Here is a 15,653-nt window from a genome sequence, read left to right on the forward strand (position 1 = left end):
TCCTTATATGAATTAACATCTTTTAAATTGTTGCATGTTGCGTTGTATATTTTTGTTCAGTATATTATTCCTTAGTTGCGAACTTTGCAATAAAATGAGCAGCAGCAATAGGCTCCAGAACCCTCGCTAGACCACCACCTTACATGGCACATTCCTCACTCGCTAGATGTGGACGCAAAGGGCCAGATTACACACACAATTATTATTATTTTCTTCTCCAAGGCCTAAAAAAAAAAAAAGGTATTTTGATGTGATTTAAACATTGATATGGACTCAGAACATCCAATTCAATTGTTTATCTTTGAACAATTGTAATTGAGAGTGAAAAACAACAATTCTAAAACCACGAAAAATCTAACTGAGAACAGAATTTGAGAAAATATAGAACAGAATTTGGGGGGGGGAAATCACAGATTTTGTAGGGTCCCCCTTAGTTGTTTATTAACCATTATTTGACCAGGTATATTAACAGAAAAAGCAGTGCACTACTTTCTCTTGTACACCAAGGACCAGGGGAAGAGTTGCAGGGCAGAGGAGCTAGAAAACAATGAGTAGCTTATGACATGTAATTTTTTTTAAAGTAGCTCTCATGCTAGAAAAGGTTGGCGACCCCTGCTCTAAAGAGAGAGTAAATCTATCACAACTGTTTTCCTATTGGTCTTTCCACAGCCACTCATGAAGAGGATGCCCCCTGGTTCTCCATCTTCCCCATTGACAATGAGGAGCTGGTGTACGGGCGCTGGGAGGACAACATCATCTGGGATGACCAGGCCATGGACCGCATGCTCTCACCCCCTGTCCTCACCCTAGACCCCAACGATGAGAACATCATTTTAGGTATTGCCCCTTTCTCAGTGAACTGTGTGTACACTGTTTTTCAGTCAGTTTAAACAAGTTATGAAATATGTTGATGGTCTCTGTAACCTATTGAATGTGTTGATCTATCCACTAATCTCTCAATTTGGCCTCTTGCAGAAATCCCAGATGAGAAGGAGTCTGAGCGTATGTCCCACTCTCCGTCCAAGGAGAACAAGAAGGAGTCATCACTAAAGAAGAGTCGCATCCTGTTGGGGAAGACTGGGGTCATAAAAGATGAGCCTCAACAGGTACTACAGGACTGGACCATGAAACATAACATAGATCTGTCATTCAACAGGTACTACAGGACTGGACCATGGACATAACATAGATCTGCCATTCAACAGGGACCACAGGACTGGACCATGGAACATAACATAGATCTGCCATTCAACAGGGACTATAGTCCCTGAACTAACCTGCTCTAATTCCTTTTCTGTTTTGTCTGCTGCCTACAGAACATGTCCCAGCCTGAGGTGAAGGACCCATGGAACCTGTCCAATGATGAGTTCTATTATCCTAAGCAGCAAGGCCTGAGGGGCACCTTCGGTGGCAACATCATTCAGGTGGGCACTAGATTCTCTCCTGTGAGCTCTGTTCCTATACAGGTTGATTAGCAGTTAAAGAGTATAATCTTAAAGATGCACTATGCACTATTAGCATAATAATAATAAATCCCCATCAAATCTGTCAGTTTAATATAGAGATCTGTTTTTTTTGCATTGGATGCATCTCAATCCACCACATCCATCAGTGCCACACTTCCGCATCTGTGGTGAAAGGTGACAGAGCTAGAGAGGTGTTTGTCAGACCATGGGACATCCCGAAAATCAGAACAGTTTGGCCTACACGACTCAAATAAAGAGATATACAGTATCTCTCAGATGTAGAACAGACATTTCAGAACAAACTTCCTTTAGATTTTTTGGCTGGACTATCTGTTGTTCCATGTAGTAAATCTGTTATTCAATGCATTCGTATGGGCTAATAGCAGTAAGGCTGAATTTTGTTTTTCATGAAAGAAATTTGTTCTATTTTGAAATTGTATTTAATGTTTTACTTCAGGGGGTCTTAAAATTCCAAGTCAAATAGCAAAATGATCCTTGGTATGACCTTAAAACAATTCCATATAGCTTAGACTGGTTATTGCCAAAAATAAGGGGTTAAATACATGTATTAAAAATAGCTTAGTAGAACCCCCCCCCCCCCCGTCTCAGACAGGGCTTAGACTCTTATGGGTTAACTATGGTGTAGGATAATCTTAACAACACTGTAGTTAGCCTATGCTATATGAAACATTTCCTTGTCTATCTTTCTCTCCAGCACTCCATCCCTGCAGTGGAGCTGAGGCAGCCGTTCTTCCCTACTCACATGGGACCCATGAAGCTGCGTGGGTTCCACCGGCCCTCTCTGAAGAAGTACTCATTCGGGACGTTGTCCCAGCCAGGTCCCCACGCAGCCCAGCCCCTACTCAAACAGATCAAGAAGAAGGCCAAGGTGAGGCCCCAGCACTCACCTCATTCACCTCCATCTTTCTCTCCCCGTCTTGACACAGGTCGTCAAGAATGCTTCTGCTTCTCTGTCTGTGTTGATAACCTTGTTTGTGTGATTTGTGTTAAATGTCCCTTTTTGTGCCTGTAGATGCGAGAGCAGGAACGCCAGGCTTCCGGTGGAGGTGACATGTTCTTCATGCGGACAGCTCAGGACCTGACAGGGAAAGACGGAGACCTGATTCTGGCAGAGTACAGCGAGGAATACCCTCCGCTCATCATGCAAGTCGGCATGGCAACCAAGATCAAGAACTACTACAAGAGAGTAAGTCACTGCAGTCGTCTTTCAATTACCATTCCCCTTGTATCAACATTGTTTAGCTAAAAGCTGAACCACCTAAGTGGTTCTTTTCCTTCCTCTATCGATATGAGTTGTGTTTATGAAACATGGCTGTTGTCCTACAGAAACCAGGGAAGGACCCTGGAGCTCCAGACTGTAAGTACGGAGAGACCGTGTACTGCCACACCTCACCTTTCCTGGGCTCCCTGCACCCCGGACAGCTGCTGCCGGTCAGTACCACAGTCATTACAGTCAGTCGCATGACAATTCATTGATGTTTGAAAAAGACATTCACTGTGAATGTGAATAACCTTATACCTAGAAAGAGAACATTTTATAGACCTAATTGCAAATCTTTGTCTTTCTTTTAGGCTTTTGAGAACAACCTTTTCCGTGCCCCCATCTACCTCCACAAGATGCCAGAGACAGATTTCCTGGTGCTGCGTACACGGCAGGGCTACTTCATTAGAGAGCTGGTAGACATCTTTGTGGTCGGCCAGCAGTGTCCCCTCTATGAGGTCCCTGGACCCAACTCCAAACGAGCCAACACCCATATCAGAGACTTCTTGCAGGTATACCTTACGATACACACACACACACACACACACACACACACACACACACACACACACACACACACACTGTCAAATGAGTTGTTCTACAAAATAAGTCCCTTTTAGGTAAACAAACAAACAATAGGTTTATTTCAGAAAATTGTCAAATATCATGACGAGTACATGTTCCACTTAATGAAAAACATGTTTTCCCATCTCAAGAGGTTAAATAAAAATAATACATAGTATGTGTCTATTAAGTGCCAAATAAACAGGGTTGACCGTGACAGGGTTGCCCGTGACAGGGTTGCCCGTGACAGGGTTGCCCGTGACAGGGTTGCCCGTGACAGGGTTGCCCGTGACAGGGTTGCCCGTGACAGGGTTGCCCGTGACAGGGTTGACCGTACCAGGGTTGACCGTACCAGGGTTGCCCGTGACAGGGTTGCCCGTGACAGGGTTGCCCGTGACAGGGTTGCCCGTGACAGGGTTGCCCGTGACAGGGTTGCCCGTGACAGGGTTGCCCGTGACAGGGTTGCCCGTGACAGGGTTGACCGTGACAGGGTTGACCGTACCAGGGTTGACCGTGACAGGGTTGCCCGTGACAGGGTTGACCGTGACAGGGTTGCCCGTGACAGGGTTGCCCGTGACAGGGTTGCCCGTGACAGGGTTGCCCGTGACAGGGTTGCCCGTGACAGGGTTGCCCGTGACAGGGTTGACCGTGACAGGGTTGCCCGTGACAGGGTTGCCCGTGACAGGGTTGCCCGTGACAGGGTTGCCCGTGACAGGGTTGACCGTGACAGGGTTGCCCGTGACAGGGTTGCCCGTGACAGGGTTGCCCGTGACAGGGTTGCCCGTGACAGGGTTGCCCGTGACAGGGTTGTCCGTGAGGGACTTCAAAATGCTGCATTTAGAATTTCCCATGCTGTTTATATTAAAGGGCACTTCATTTAATATAACAGGCTTTTATAATCAAATTGATGCACAGTTTCTACTTCAAATATCAAAGGGATGCAAAAGGGACTCATTTCATGGAATGACCCACATACAGGAGAAAGCACACTTACAGAATACATGCTTGCCTACACTCATGTCTTCTCTGCTCTTCTGTGCAGGTGTTTATCTATCGGTTGTTCTGGAAGAGTAAAGATCGTCCCAGGAGAATCCGCATGGAGGACATAAAGAAGGCTTTCCCCTCACATTCAGAAAGCAGCATCCGCAAACGCCTAAAACTCTGTGCTGACTTTAAGCGTACAGGTAGAAACGGCTAACCCTGCCATAACCCATACAACCGTAAAGCCTCATGTTTGTCAATAGTACGGTATGACACACTGTCCTTCATTGTTTGTCCTCACAAAGATGAATAAGTAATGCAGAACTGTGAATATGCCTCGTGAACGTTGTCACTCACAACTGTCCAACAATCCTGATTTCCACTTAACGTTTCTACTCCCGTGTGATCTCAGGGAAGTGCTGAGGTGTAAGAGAGAGTGTTTAGCTGTGTGAGCTCAGAGATGGTGTGCCTTACTTTGACAGATAGGCGCCAGGAAAGAGAGAGGTCAGCATATTATGGATATGGAGTTTACTGTGGAGGTAAGGTGTGGTCTAAGGAAAGCATCAATAAGGACCTATAGGTTTGCAGGGTCCTTCGTTAATATCTGCTGTTCTGCTCCTGCAACACCTCCGCTATAAGCCTACAAGACACTTCAGTTAAATGGAATGATGGTAAATTTGATGCATCAGGGAAGCTTTCTAATCAAAAGTCTTTGGAGGGGGGGAATTGGCCATGCAAAATGCATCCATGAATCTTAAGTAAAGGTGGACTAAAGAGAACTTAGTAATACTTGTTATATGATTGAAGCTCATTTGCCCTGCCTCTGTCCCCAGGGATGGACTCTAACTGGTGGGTGCTGAAGCCTGACTTCAGGCTGCCTACTGAGGAGGAGATCAGGGCCATGGTGTCTCCAGAGCAGTGCTGTGCCTACTACAGCATGCTGGTGGCAGAGCAGAGACTGAAGGTAAGACTGACAGGCTCCTCGTGTACCGGCTGTGATACCGATTCTCTTTATGGCACTGTGTGAACTATACCAGAACTTTTCTTTCTCCTCCAGGATGCTGGATATGGTGAAAAGTCCTTCTTTGCCCCAGAGGAAGAGAATGAGGAAGACTTCCAGATGAAGATTGATGATGAGGTACAGCTCTACTGCTTCCTTTTCATGAAACATTGATTTTGATGCTCCATTGATGTTGAAAAAACGATGATCCATGATTTCACCAATATTCTCTGTGGTTCACCTTAGGTCCGCACAGCCCCTTGGAACACGACGCGTGCCTTCATCGCTGCCATGAAGGGGAAGTGTCTGCTGGAGGTCATGGGGGTGGCCGACCCCACAGGCTGTGGAGAGGGATTCTCTTACGTCAAAGTACCCAACAAGCCCACTCAACAAAAGGTACTTCTCTCTCTTACCCCCAGTGCTCTGAAACACTTCTGCCAGATCAGGGGGCCCTAATTTCATTCATGTGTTCATAGCCTCCAGAAAAACAATACCTATTTTCCTGTTCTAACCATTCAACGGTGGTTTGGTGATTATTACTAAAGCTTAAGGTTATTTTATTTGTCGTGTTCAGGCCCAAGACGACAGGGAACCACAACCCGCTAAGAAGACTGTGACAGGGACAGATGCTGATCTGAGAAGACTGTCACTCAAAAACGCCAAGCAGCTGCTGCGCAAGTTCGGTGTCCCAGAGGAGGAGGTAATAACACAGTAATAACATAATAATAATAATCATCATTTGGGAGGTGATTATATTGGTCCTGTTACACATAAGTGTGTAATGAAAATGATTTTTTTTGCGTATCCCGACTCCACCTGAGACACCCACAGGGAGTGGGGTCACGGCCAGGGTCATAATTGTACAGTGACCCTGGAGCATTTAGAGTTAAGTGCCTTGATCAAGGGCACAGCAACAGATTATTTTACCTTGTTGGCTCCGGTATTCGAACTAGAAACCTTTCAGTTACTGGCCCAACACTCTAACTTTGAAGCTACCTGCCGTCATATAACTTAAATGTCTTCATTCCCTCATTTCATCCACCAACCTACGTATGAAGGCAATATCAATCTTTCAAACCAGTGTTTCTGTGTGTGTTTCAGATAAAGAAGCTGTCTCGTTGGGAGGTGATTGACGTGGTGAGGACCATGTCCACAGAGCAGGCCCGCTCTGGTGAGGGGCCCATGAGCAAGTTTGCCCGTGGGTCCCGCTTCTCTGTAGCCGAACACCAGGAGCGCTACAAGGAGGAGTGCCAGAGGATCTTTGACCTGCAGAACAAGTGAGGCCCTCCCATCCTCCCCTTTTCCAATTAACCATAATTCACTACCCGTTTCTTATAGGGATGCTGTAGTTGTACACTATATGATGTTCCAGCCTGTCTGCCTTCCCCCCAGAGTATTGGATTCCACAGAGGTCCTGTCCACAGACACAGGCAGCAGCTCAGCAGAGGACAGTGACTTTGAGGAGATGGGGAAGAACATTGAGAACATGCTGCAGAACAAGAAGACCAGCTCCCAGCTGTCCAGAGAGAAGGAGGAGCAGGAGAGGAAGGAGCTGCAGAGGATGCTGATGGGAGAGGAGAGCGACCACAAGGGACGCAAGGGCTTCTGTAAGTGTTGTGTTTGTGCGTTTCAGGCTTTTTAAAATGTGTTTACAGGAGTATGTGTTTACAGGAGTGTGTATGTGTCAGGGTTTATGCTCGGAAAATGTGGCGTGACCAGGAAGATTCAAATTTACCTGACCCATATGCAATGGGTGCATAACACATTATGGCGTCCACCCACGGTGCTCAGCATGACAGAAATCACATATATATTATGGTAATGCTCTTAACAGAACATTGCAACTCATTTAATGAAGCAGCCAATAAAACTGACTTTTCAAACACTTGGCAAAATGCAATTTGTGGGAAAACAGCACACCTGGGAAAACACCATTCTGAACAGCACACCTGGGAAAACACCATTCTGAACAGCACACCTGGGAAAACACCATTCTGAACAGCACACCTGATAACGGTTGCATAAGTGAACGAGATGAAATCTCAGTTAGAATAAGAGGGTTAATCTAAAGAGGCAACAACTAGGATGGGTTGCTATTATGACTGGTACAGTATGGTGCCTTTGGCTTCTGGACATCAATAGAAAGTTGAGATGAAAACCAATAGAAAAGGAGAGAAATGGCATAGCGGTGGATCCAATACTAAAGTAAATGGAAATGACTCCTATCTATACAGAAAACAAATCCAAATACTTCACAAGAAAGCATGACTTAGCCACAAAGGAATCAATGATCATTAGCTTCTTCTTTTTTTAAATCCTGTGGATTGTTTCAAATCGCAAGCTTAGTGGCAACGCACATGGCAATAGTCCAAGCTGATTATTGAGTTGCGGCTGTCAGTTAAAAACATCTAAAATGTGTGTGAAGATAATGTGTCTTGAGTATAATTTCAAATGTTGAGAGAAGAAGAAGGGGAGGGGTGTGTGGTGAAGATATAGGTGAGTCTCTCTCCAGAATGTCAGCTGTCTCCTGCCAATTGCTGCACATTGTTTCATTGTGTGAATTGTTTGCCCTTTAAAAAAAATAACAATTTTTAAAAATCAATTCCTCATTATATACAGTACCAGTAGTAAAAATACTGTTAATCCCCGTCATTTGGTTACAGAGTTCACCCCTGCTACACTTGAGTAACAGGTTTTGGTTTATTTCATGGAGTGCTCCTTGTGAGCAATGAACATGTCTGGTTTATCTGTTCTGATAATGTTGAGGGAGAGTGTGCCTGAGTACGCGTAGAAGTACCTGGCCTGCTGCGCAGAAATGTAGGAAAGTGTTTTTTTAACATCCATTGCGAATGATAATACACAGAGTGTACAAAACATTACGAACACCTTCCTAATATTGAGTTGCACCCACTTTTGCCCTCAGAACAGCCTCAATTCATCAGGACATGGACTCTACAAGGTGTCAAAAGCGTTCCACATTGTTACTGGTCCATGTTGACGGCAATGCTTCCCACCGTTGTCACGTTGGCTGGATGTCCTTTGGGTGGTGGACCATTCCTGATACACACATGAAACTGTTGAGCGGGAAAAACCCAGCAGCGTTGCAGTCCTTGACACACTCAAACCGGTGTGCCTGGCATCTACTACCATACCAATGGAGGCTCCCCAGAGGAGGAAGGGGAGGACCATCCTCATTTGAATTTCATAAAAATAGTGAAACATTAAAAAAGTTATCCTTTTTAGATTAAACTATACTAATTATATTCACATCATCAAATCATTTATTTAATCACGCTGTTTTGCAATGAAGTTCTTCAGTAGCCTCAACAGAACTCTGTAGGGTAGCACCGTGGTGTAGCCGGAGGACAGCTAGTTTCTGTCCTCTGGGCCCTCTCCTCTTCTCTCTATACACCAAGTCACTCGGCTCCATCATATCCTCACATGGTCTCTCCTATCATTGCTATATGGATGACACTCAACTCCTCCCCCCTTCTGACACCCAGGAGGTGACACGCATCTCTGTATGCCTGGCAGATATATCAACTTGTTTGTCGGCCCACCACCTCAATCTCAACCTCGACAAGGCGAAACTGCTCTTCCTCCCAGGGAAGGCCTGCCCGCACGAAGACCTCTTCATCACGGTTGACAACTCCACAGTGTCGCCTTCCCAGAGTGCAAATAACCTTTGCGTGACCCAGGACCACACCCTATCGTTCTCTGTAAACATCAAAGCAACGACTCGCTCCTGCAGGTTCATGCTCTACAACATCCGTAAAGTACGACCCTACCTCACACAGGAAGTGGCGCAGGTCCTAATACAGGCAGTTGTCATCTCCCATCTGTATTCCTGCAACTTGCTGTTGGCTGGGCTCCCCGCTTGTGCCATCAAACCCCTGCAACTTATCCAGAACGCTGCAGCCTGGTTTTCAACTTTCCCAAGTTCTCTCATGTAAACCCACTGCTCCGCACACTCCCAGTCAAAACTCGCACTCCAAGACCATGGTGCTTACCTACGGAACAGCAAGAGGAACTGCCCCTCCCAAACTTCAGGCGATGCTCAAACCAAACACCCCAACACGAGCACTCCGTTCTGCCACCTTAGGTCTCTTGGGCCTCCCACCCCTACGGGAAGGAAGCTCCCGCTCAGCCCAGTCCAAGCTCTTCTCTGTCCTGGCATCCCAATGGTGGAACCAGCTTCCCCCTGAAGCTAGGAAAGCAGAGTCCCTGCTTGCGGCCCAACACCGTATGAGGGCCCGACGTCCACAGGTGGGGGTTGTGCTTACAGCCCAACACCGTGCAGGACGTTTGGCATTTGCCAGAGAACACCAAGATTGGCAAATTCGCCACTGGCGCCCTGTGCTCTTCACTGATGAAAGCAGGTTCACACTGAGCACATGTGACAGACGTCTGGAGTCTGGAGACGCCGTGGAGAACGTTCTGCTGCCTGCAGCATCCTCTAGCATGACCGGTTTGGCGGTGGGTCAGTCATGGTGTGGGGTGGGATTTCTTTGGGGGGCCGCACAGCCCTCCATGTGCTCGCCAGAGGTAGCCTGACTGCCATTAGGTACCGAGATGAGATCCTCATGCCCCTTGTGAGACCATATGCTGGTGTGGTTGGCCCTGGGTTCCTCCTAATGCAAGACAATGCTAGACCTCATGTGGCTGGAGTGTGTCAGCAGTTCCTGCAAGAGGAAGGCATTGATGCTATGGACTGGCCCGCCCGTTCCCCAGACCTGAATCCAATTGAGCACATCTGGGACATCATGTCTCGCTCCATCCACCAACTGACTGTCCAGGAGTTGGCGGATGCTTTAGTCCAGGTCTGGGAGGAGATCCCTCAGGAGACCATCCGCCACCTCATCAGGAGCATGCCCAGGCGTTGTAGGGAGGTCATACAGGCACGTAGAGGCCACACACACTACTGAGCCTAATTTTGACTTGTTTTAAGGACATTACATCAAAGTTGGGTCAGCCTGTAGTGTGGTTTTCCACTTTAATTTTGAGTGTGACTCCAAATCCAGACCTCCATGGGTTGATAAATTTGATTTCCATTGTTAATTTTTGTGTGATTTTGTTATCAGGACATTCAACTATGTAAAGAAAAAAGTATTTAATAAGAATATTTCATTCATTCAGATCTAGGATGTGTTATTTTAGTGTTCCCTTTATTTTTTGGAGCAGTGTAGTTTAGCCTACTCAAACACCCGGCTCAAACTGAGAGGGATGCGGGATCTTACCTAGCTGGCTATGGCTATCTAACACTAGAACTCTTCCAAGTCAAGGTAAGCTTTTGGTTTTATGAATTTATTCCCACCGGTATAACTGCTCAACTGCTTGCTAACTGAACACTGTACTGCGTGATTGTAGCGGGTTTACTAATGTGTTAATCCTAGTTGCTATGTTTACTTGACATTAGCTAATATGGTGACAATGATGTAGGCTGTGTATAGTGGTTAGCAGTTATGATATGAAGGATTGGCTTGGAAAGTTTTTTTTCACCTGGTCACAGACAGCTGATGTGTTGTACACTGAAGTCCACAAGCGAAGGGAAAAGGTGAGAGGAGGAGAGTGTGTAGATGCGAGAAGGAATTATCCAATGATCAAAGGGATCGTGCTGTTTGTATGTGGCTGCTAATAAAGTGAACGGACGATTCTGTTGAAAAACGTTTTGTTAAGGAAGCAAACGCAACAAAACGGATAATCATACCTGAATTTGTCCAATAGAAACTCTCGTTTGCAACTTTTGGTGTAATGATTACACCCAGCTAGGGTGTAAGGCGGTATGGATTGTGCAAGGCAGTATGGATTGTGTCAGTGTCTGTCACCTAGATTACTCAAATTTCTCTCACCTACCTTTGTAAACTGTCATTCATAGGCTAGGTTGTAGCAACCTCATGATGGGTATAGGGAAGATTTGAGTATCATGTAGTAGCATATCGATTTTACATCGAGCTGGGTGAATGGAATACGAATGAGAGTCATCCAATATACTGTAATAGAAATAAGGCCATGCTCATAAAAATATATCATCCTCCCTCATCTTCAACGGCACCAACCGCTGCTGTACCATACCCCATTCAAAGGAACTGAAATATTTTGTCTTGCCCGTTCACCCTCTAAATGGTGTACATACACAATCAAGGCTTTCACCTGGGTTCCTGGTCAGCTTGTCATGGAAAGAGCAAATGTCCTTAATGTTTTGTACACTCAGTGTATATTAAAAGTATTAGTTCCTCACAGTAAGCTATTTGAAAAATCTTTCCAACAATCTCCCCCTCGATAATCACCAATCCCCAATGTGAAAGAGCTATAGAAGTTATAGGCCTACTGCTGCGTTGGCCTGTAGGCTATGAGTTCCATGCACAAATGTCTTGTATCATTGTAGATGGATCACAGTGTATGATCACGCGCTGCCTAGGAAGTCCTTATAAAATAATAGCCTCCACGTTTCTGTGGTCGGATTTTGCCTTTGGGCTACTTTGTAGAAAGGTAAGATATGCCTCATAATATGAAATATAACATTCCAGTTTCAAACAATTAAGTATGCTTTCAAAATGCATCCTGCCTCCAGCTCATATTGTAAAGTGGTGGGTGACGGGCTGATAGCCTGTTGCCTGCACTTGAATGGCGAATGAGAGGCGAGCTTCAAATACCAGTTGAGAAATAAAAATAGCTCTCTTTATTTTTTAACACACAATTGCATTTAGAATTGTTGCATAATGAATGGGCTGATAAAATAAGGTTTTAGTCCATCAGCAACCAGCTGAGGAGCTGCAGGTGAAATCCAGCTTAAAATGTGCACGTGTGATAGTTGTGTTAGATAAATAAGATACATGATGACCGGCTAACGGAAACTCTGGTGTGTGTGACTTATATCTCTCTCTGTGTGTCCCTGCAGCCAGTGCCTTGTCCACAGGCTCTCATAAAGATGACGACACGTCCTCGGTCACCAGCCTGAACTCGTCCGCTACGGGACGGCGCCTCAAAATCTACCGCACCTTCAGAGACGAAGACGGCAAGGAGTATGTCCGCTGTGAGACGGTCCGCAAACCCTCCGTCATAGACGCCTACACCAGAATCAGAACCACCAAGGATGATGAGTTCATGTGAGTCCGTCCGTCTGTGTGGTGTGTGTGTGCGCATGAGGTCTGTTGTGTCTGTGCATGCGGTCTGTGTGTGTGTGTCCAACCTGTCACTAAGTCTCTGTCTGCCTCTACAGAAGAAAGTTTGCTGTGTTTGACGAGCAACACAGAGAGGAGATGAGGAAGGAGCGGAGGAGGATCCAGGAACAGCTGAGGAGGCTGAAGAGGAACCAGGAGAAGGACAGGTTCAAGGGCCCCCCGGAGAAGAAGGCCAAGAAGATCAAGGAGAGGCCAGACCTCAAGGTAAAAGTAAGCTTGCCAGCCCATAATGATTCAACTCCAAGACTATCCTCCCCTGCTTTTCCATAACCTACTGTCTGTTTTCCTGCTGACCTGCTCTGTTTCTAAAATAGGATCATTCATTTCAAGATGAACCTTCCTCACTGTTTTCATACTTTCCTTTAGTACCAATATATTATATTACTTATAATAAGCATGATAATGTAGTGTTTGCATGTGATGTGGCAGTTATTGTGCCATGTGATGCCGTGAGTTGCAGTTTCTATTCCTGTATAGCGTGTTTGTCTGATTGTTAACTACATCTCCTTTTCTTCCTCCCCTGCCCTAGCTGAAGTGCGGAGCTTGCGGTGCCATCGGGCACATGCGAACCAACAAGTTCTGCCCGCTATACTACCAGACCAACGCCCCGCCCTCCAACCCGGTTGCCATGACAGAGGAACAGGAGGAGGAGCTGGAGAAGACTGTCATTCACAACGACAACGAGGAACTCATCAAGGTGGAGGGAACCAAGATCGTCCTCGGCAAGCAGCTTATCGAGAGGTACAAACACACACAGGCTAGACATTCAGGAGAAAAGGAAACTTAAACTGAAATATTTCCATGTCACTATAGTGACCGAAGTGTTTTTTACTATATTTACTCTTTTACTGAGTCGGTAATGCCAGCTTCGAAGCACCAAAAGGTATTGCACAGCTAATTGAGCTTCTGTAGATCTGTCCATTATGCTCTGTACGTCTGTCTAAGTAACCACGTTTCCATCCAACCATGTCATGCGGATTAATTACCTGTCACATTAAAAAAAGTCACAACCGGGCTGATGGAACATGAAATGCCGGTACAATTTTATAAATGCTGACAGACAATTTGTTTGTTCAACATGGTGGAATCTTTTTTTGTCTATAAAATGTTAAATTAAAATTATATGAGAAATGGTGGCAGAAACGCTTTGATGCGCATGTATTTATATAACAACCATCATACCATCATGACTAGTTAAATAAAGGTTCAATAAAATTAAAATACAGAAGTAAACTTTGAGTCAGGCGGTGGAGGATATGTTGTGTGGTCCTCCCACTACGACTCGGGAAAGCATGCAGTTTATCAGGCTACAGATGAAATAAATGATGATGAAAGTGCACGGTGATGAGATTGATGCTCCTTTCCAATGAGAGAGTCTTATTCTGGTGAGATGATGATCGATACTTGGCTGCTGTTTGACAAATACAAATAATATGGCTCTTATCCATAATAATCTCATAGTGTAGGTAGCCTACCCGCACTGTATCTGTGAGCTGTTGGCTAGAGACCATGTGCCATGACCAGGGGAGGCACATTTTCTATAGAACGCAACAGTTTTTGTGACAAACCAGTAGAGTTGAAAATGTGATGGAAACCCATTTAACTTGTATTTTTTATTCAGTACATGGGAATTTAATGGCAGTTACTTGTATGTGCACTCAGAGCCGGTCCTGACCTCCCTGGGGCCCTAAGCAAAATGCTGCTAAGGGGCCCTCTTACCTGACCTGTGAGCCAATGTAAACCATTTACCACTGCCACACAGTCACACCTGACAAACCAGTGTTCCCACTACAATCATCCCTCCTTTAAAACAGTTTGCTCCATCTGTCAATATCTATTGAATGGAGTATTTTCTATAGAATCTTAAGATAAGTGAATATTAAAATTAACATAAGAAATTGTAGAAAATATAACATTTGGAAAATAATAAAATATAACACTGAGCTTTTGCTCTGCTGCTTGGTAATTAGTCCAGTCCTCACAATATTATACAATTAGCTTTGTCTAGACAATGTAAATATAAGCCTATAGGCTATGGCTACTGCTATATGTCTCAAAATAGCACAATAAAGCCTATACAGTGTGATTAACTTTGGTTCCCACTGCAGCCTGGGAATTTTCAGCATCAGCATGGCCACCAGTCTGTCTGGGTACCAGTCTATCTGGACTGTCTGGAAGAAATGGAGAAAGTATGTCACATAGTTAGTTAAGCAGTCATTTACACAAATGCACTTCTGCCATGCAATCTTAAATGTTACTAAGTGTGTAACATTTGAATGTTTGAATTCAAATATTACCATTAAAAAATATTCTTCTTCTGCACATTCTTGAGGAACAATCATCAATGATGTCATCACAGGACATGTTTCCCCACGTCATGATTTATGCTCATGATGGCCAGACAACTCAAACGTTCCTGTGACATGGAAGACCTCAGGTAGCTTTCGATGAGCTTTCATTTTGAAAAGCTCCTTTCTGCCGATGCTACTGTTACTGGTAGGGTGCCTGCAATTCTTAGGGCCAACCAAAGGTTAGGATAAAGTTCCTCCAGGGTTTTCTCACAGAGAAAGGAAAGCAGCTCAAAGGCAGTCAGTCATCTTGTCTGATGGCAGATCAGGTCAATTCTGAATGTCGTGTGCCAGATCCATTCCACTGATGTCACAGTCATCTCTGAAGGTTAGAGTGTTTTCAGCTTCCATGCAGTGAGCCTTTAAAGATTCACTGGACATCTGAGAGGCAGTGCTGAAGGTCAGCAGCGCGCCATATTTGGTTTTCACCTGGTTGAGTGTTTCAAACCTCTCATCCATGGATGTCACAGCAGAGTCGACCACAATGTTGACTTCAAGGTTTTTCAGTGGGTCAGTCACTGGTTCATCCGGAGCCTCATAGCTGAAATGCCTCTTGCTGTTTCTCAGTCTCTTCTCTTTCAGAACAGCCTCCACATTAATTTCTTCACAAATGCTTTTGGCTGTTGTCTGGGCCTCAGAGAATCTAGTTTCCCGGTATGTAGTGAGTGAGGCCTTTGCATTTGAGATTAAATTCACTGCGATATCCAACTGCATTGAGGCGGATTGGAGGAGCTTGTTCGCCTTGTTTGTCATTGTATGTATCTCACACCATACGGCACAGCAAATCAGAATCCTGATACCTGAGTGCATGAACACCTTGGAGCCTACTCT

General features: G+C 45.2%; 1 protein-coding gene across 6 annotated transcripts in view; it reads left to right on the plus strand.

Annotated features, from left to right (window-relative positions):
* The window catches only part of LOC109875657 (transcription initiation factor TFIID subunit 1), a 66,464-nt gene that overhangs the window by 33,708 nt on the left and 17,103 nt on the right, over positions 1-15,653 (plus strand). For 3 of the 6 annotated variants that reach the window (XM_031808138.1, XM_031808140.1, XM_031808139.1), the window contains exons 11-27: positions 670-837; positions 976-1,106; positions 1,317-1,424; positions 2,182-2,355; positions 2,500-2,673; positions 2,814-2,918; positions 3,060-3,260; positions 4,355-4,496; positions 5,127-5,257; positions 5,351-5,431; positions 5,540-5,689; positions 5,868-5,993; positions 6,395-6,570; positions 6,686-6,900; positions 12,192-12,399; positions 12,513-12,684; positions 13,004-13,215. In XM_031808138.1, the coding sequence (XP_031663998.1) occupies positions 670-837; positions 976-1,106; positions 1,317-1,424; positions 2,182-2,355; positions 2,500-2,673; positions 2,814-2,918; positions 3,060-3,260; positions 4,355-4,496; positions 5,127-5,257; positions 5,351-5,431; positions 5,540-5,689; positions 5,868-5,993; positions 6,395-6,570; positions 6,686-6,900; positions 12,192-12,399; positions 12,513-12,684; positions 13,004-13,215 (2,674 nt within the window). Of the gene's footprint in view, positions 1-669; positions 838-975; positions 1,107-1,316; positions 1,425-2,181; positions 2,356-2,499; positions 2,674-2,813; positions 2,919-3,059; positions 3,261-4,354; positions 4,497-4,775; positions 4,833-5,126; positions 5,258-5,350; positions 5,432-5,539; positions 5,690-5,867; positions 5,994-6,394; positions 6,571-6,685; positions 6,901-12,191; positions 12,400-12,512; positions 12,685-13,003; positions 13,216-15,653 lie in introns of all 6 variants that reach the window. The other 3 variants (XM_031808141.1, XM_020468062.2, XM_031808137.1) reach the window with 2 other exon arrangements.

This window comes from Oncorhynchus kisutch, linkage group LG28 (genome assembly GCF_002021735.2).
Source record: "Oncorhynchus kisutch isolate 150728-3 linkage group LG28, Okis_V2, whole genome shotgun sequence".
Classification (NCBI taxonomy): domain Eukaryota; kingdom Metazoa; phylum Chordata; class Actinopteri; order Salmoniformes; family Salmonidae; genus Oncorhynchus; species Oncorhynchus kisutch.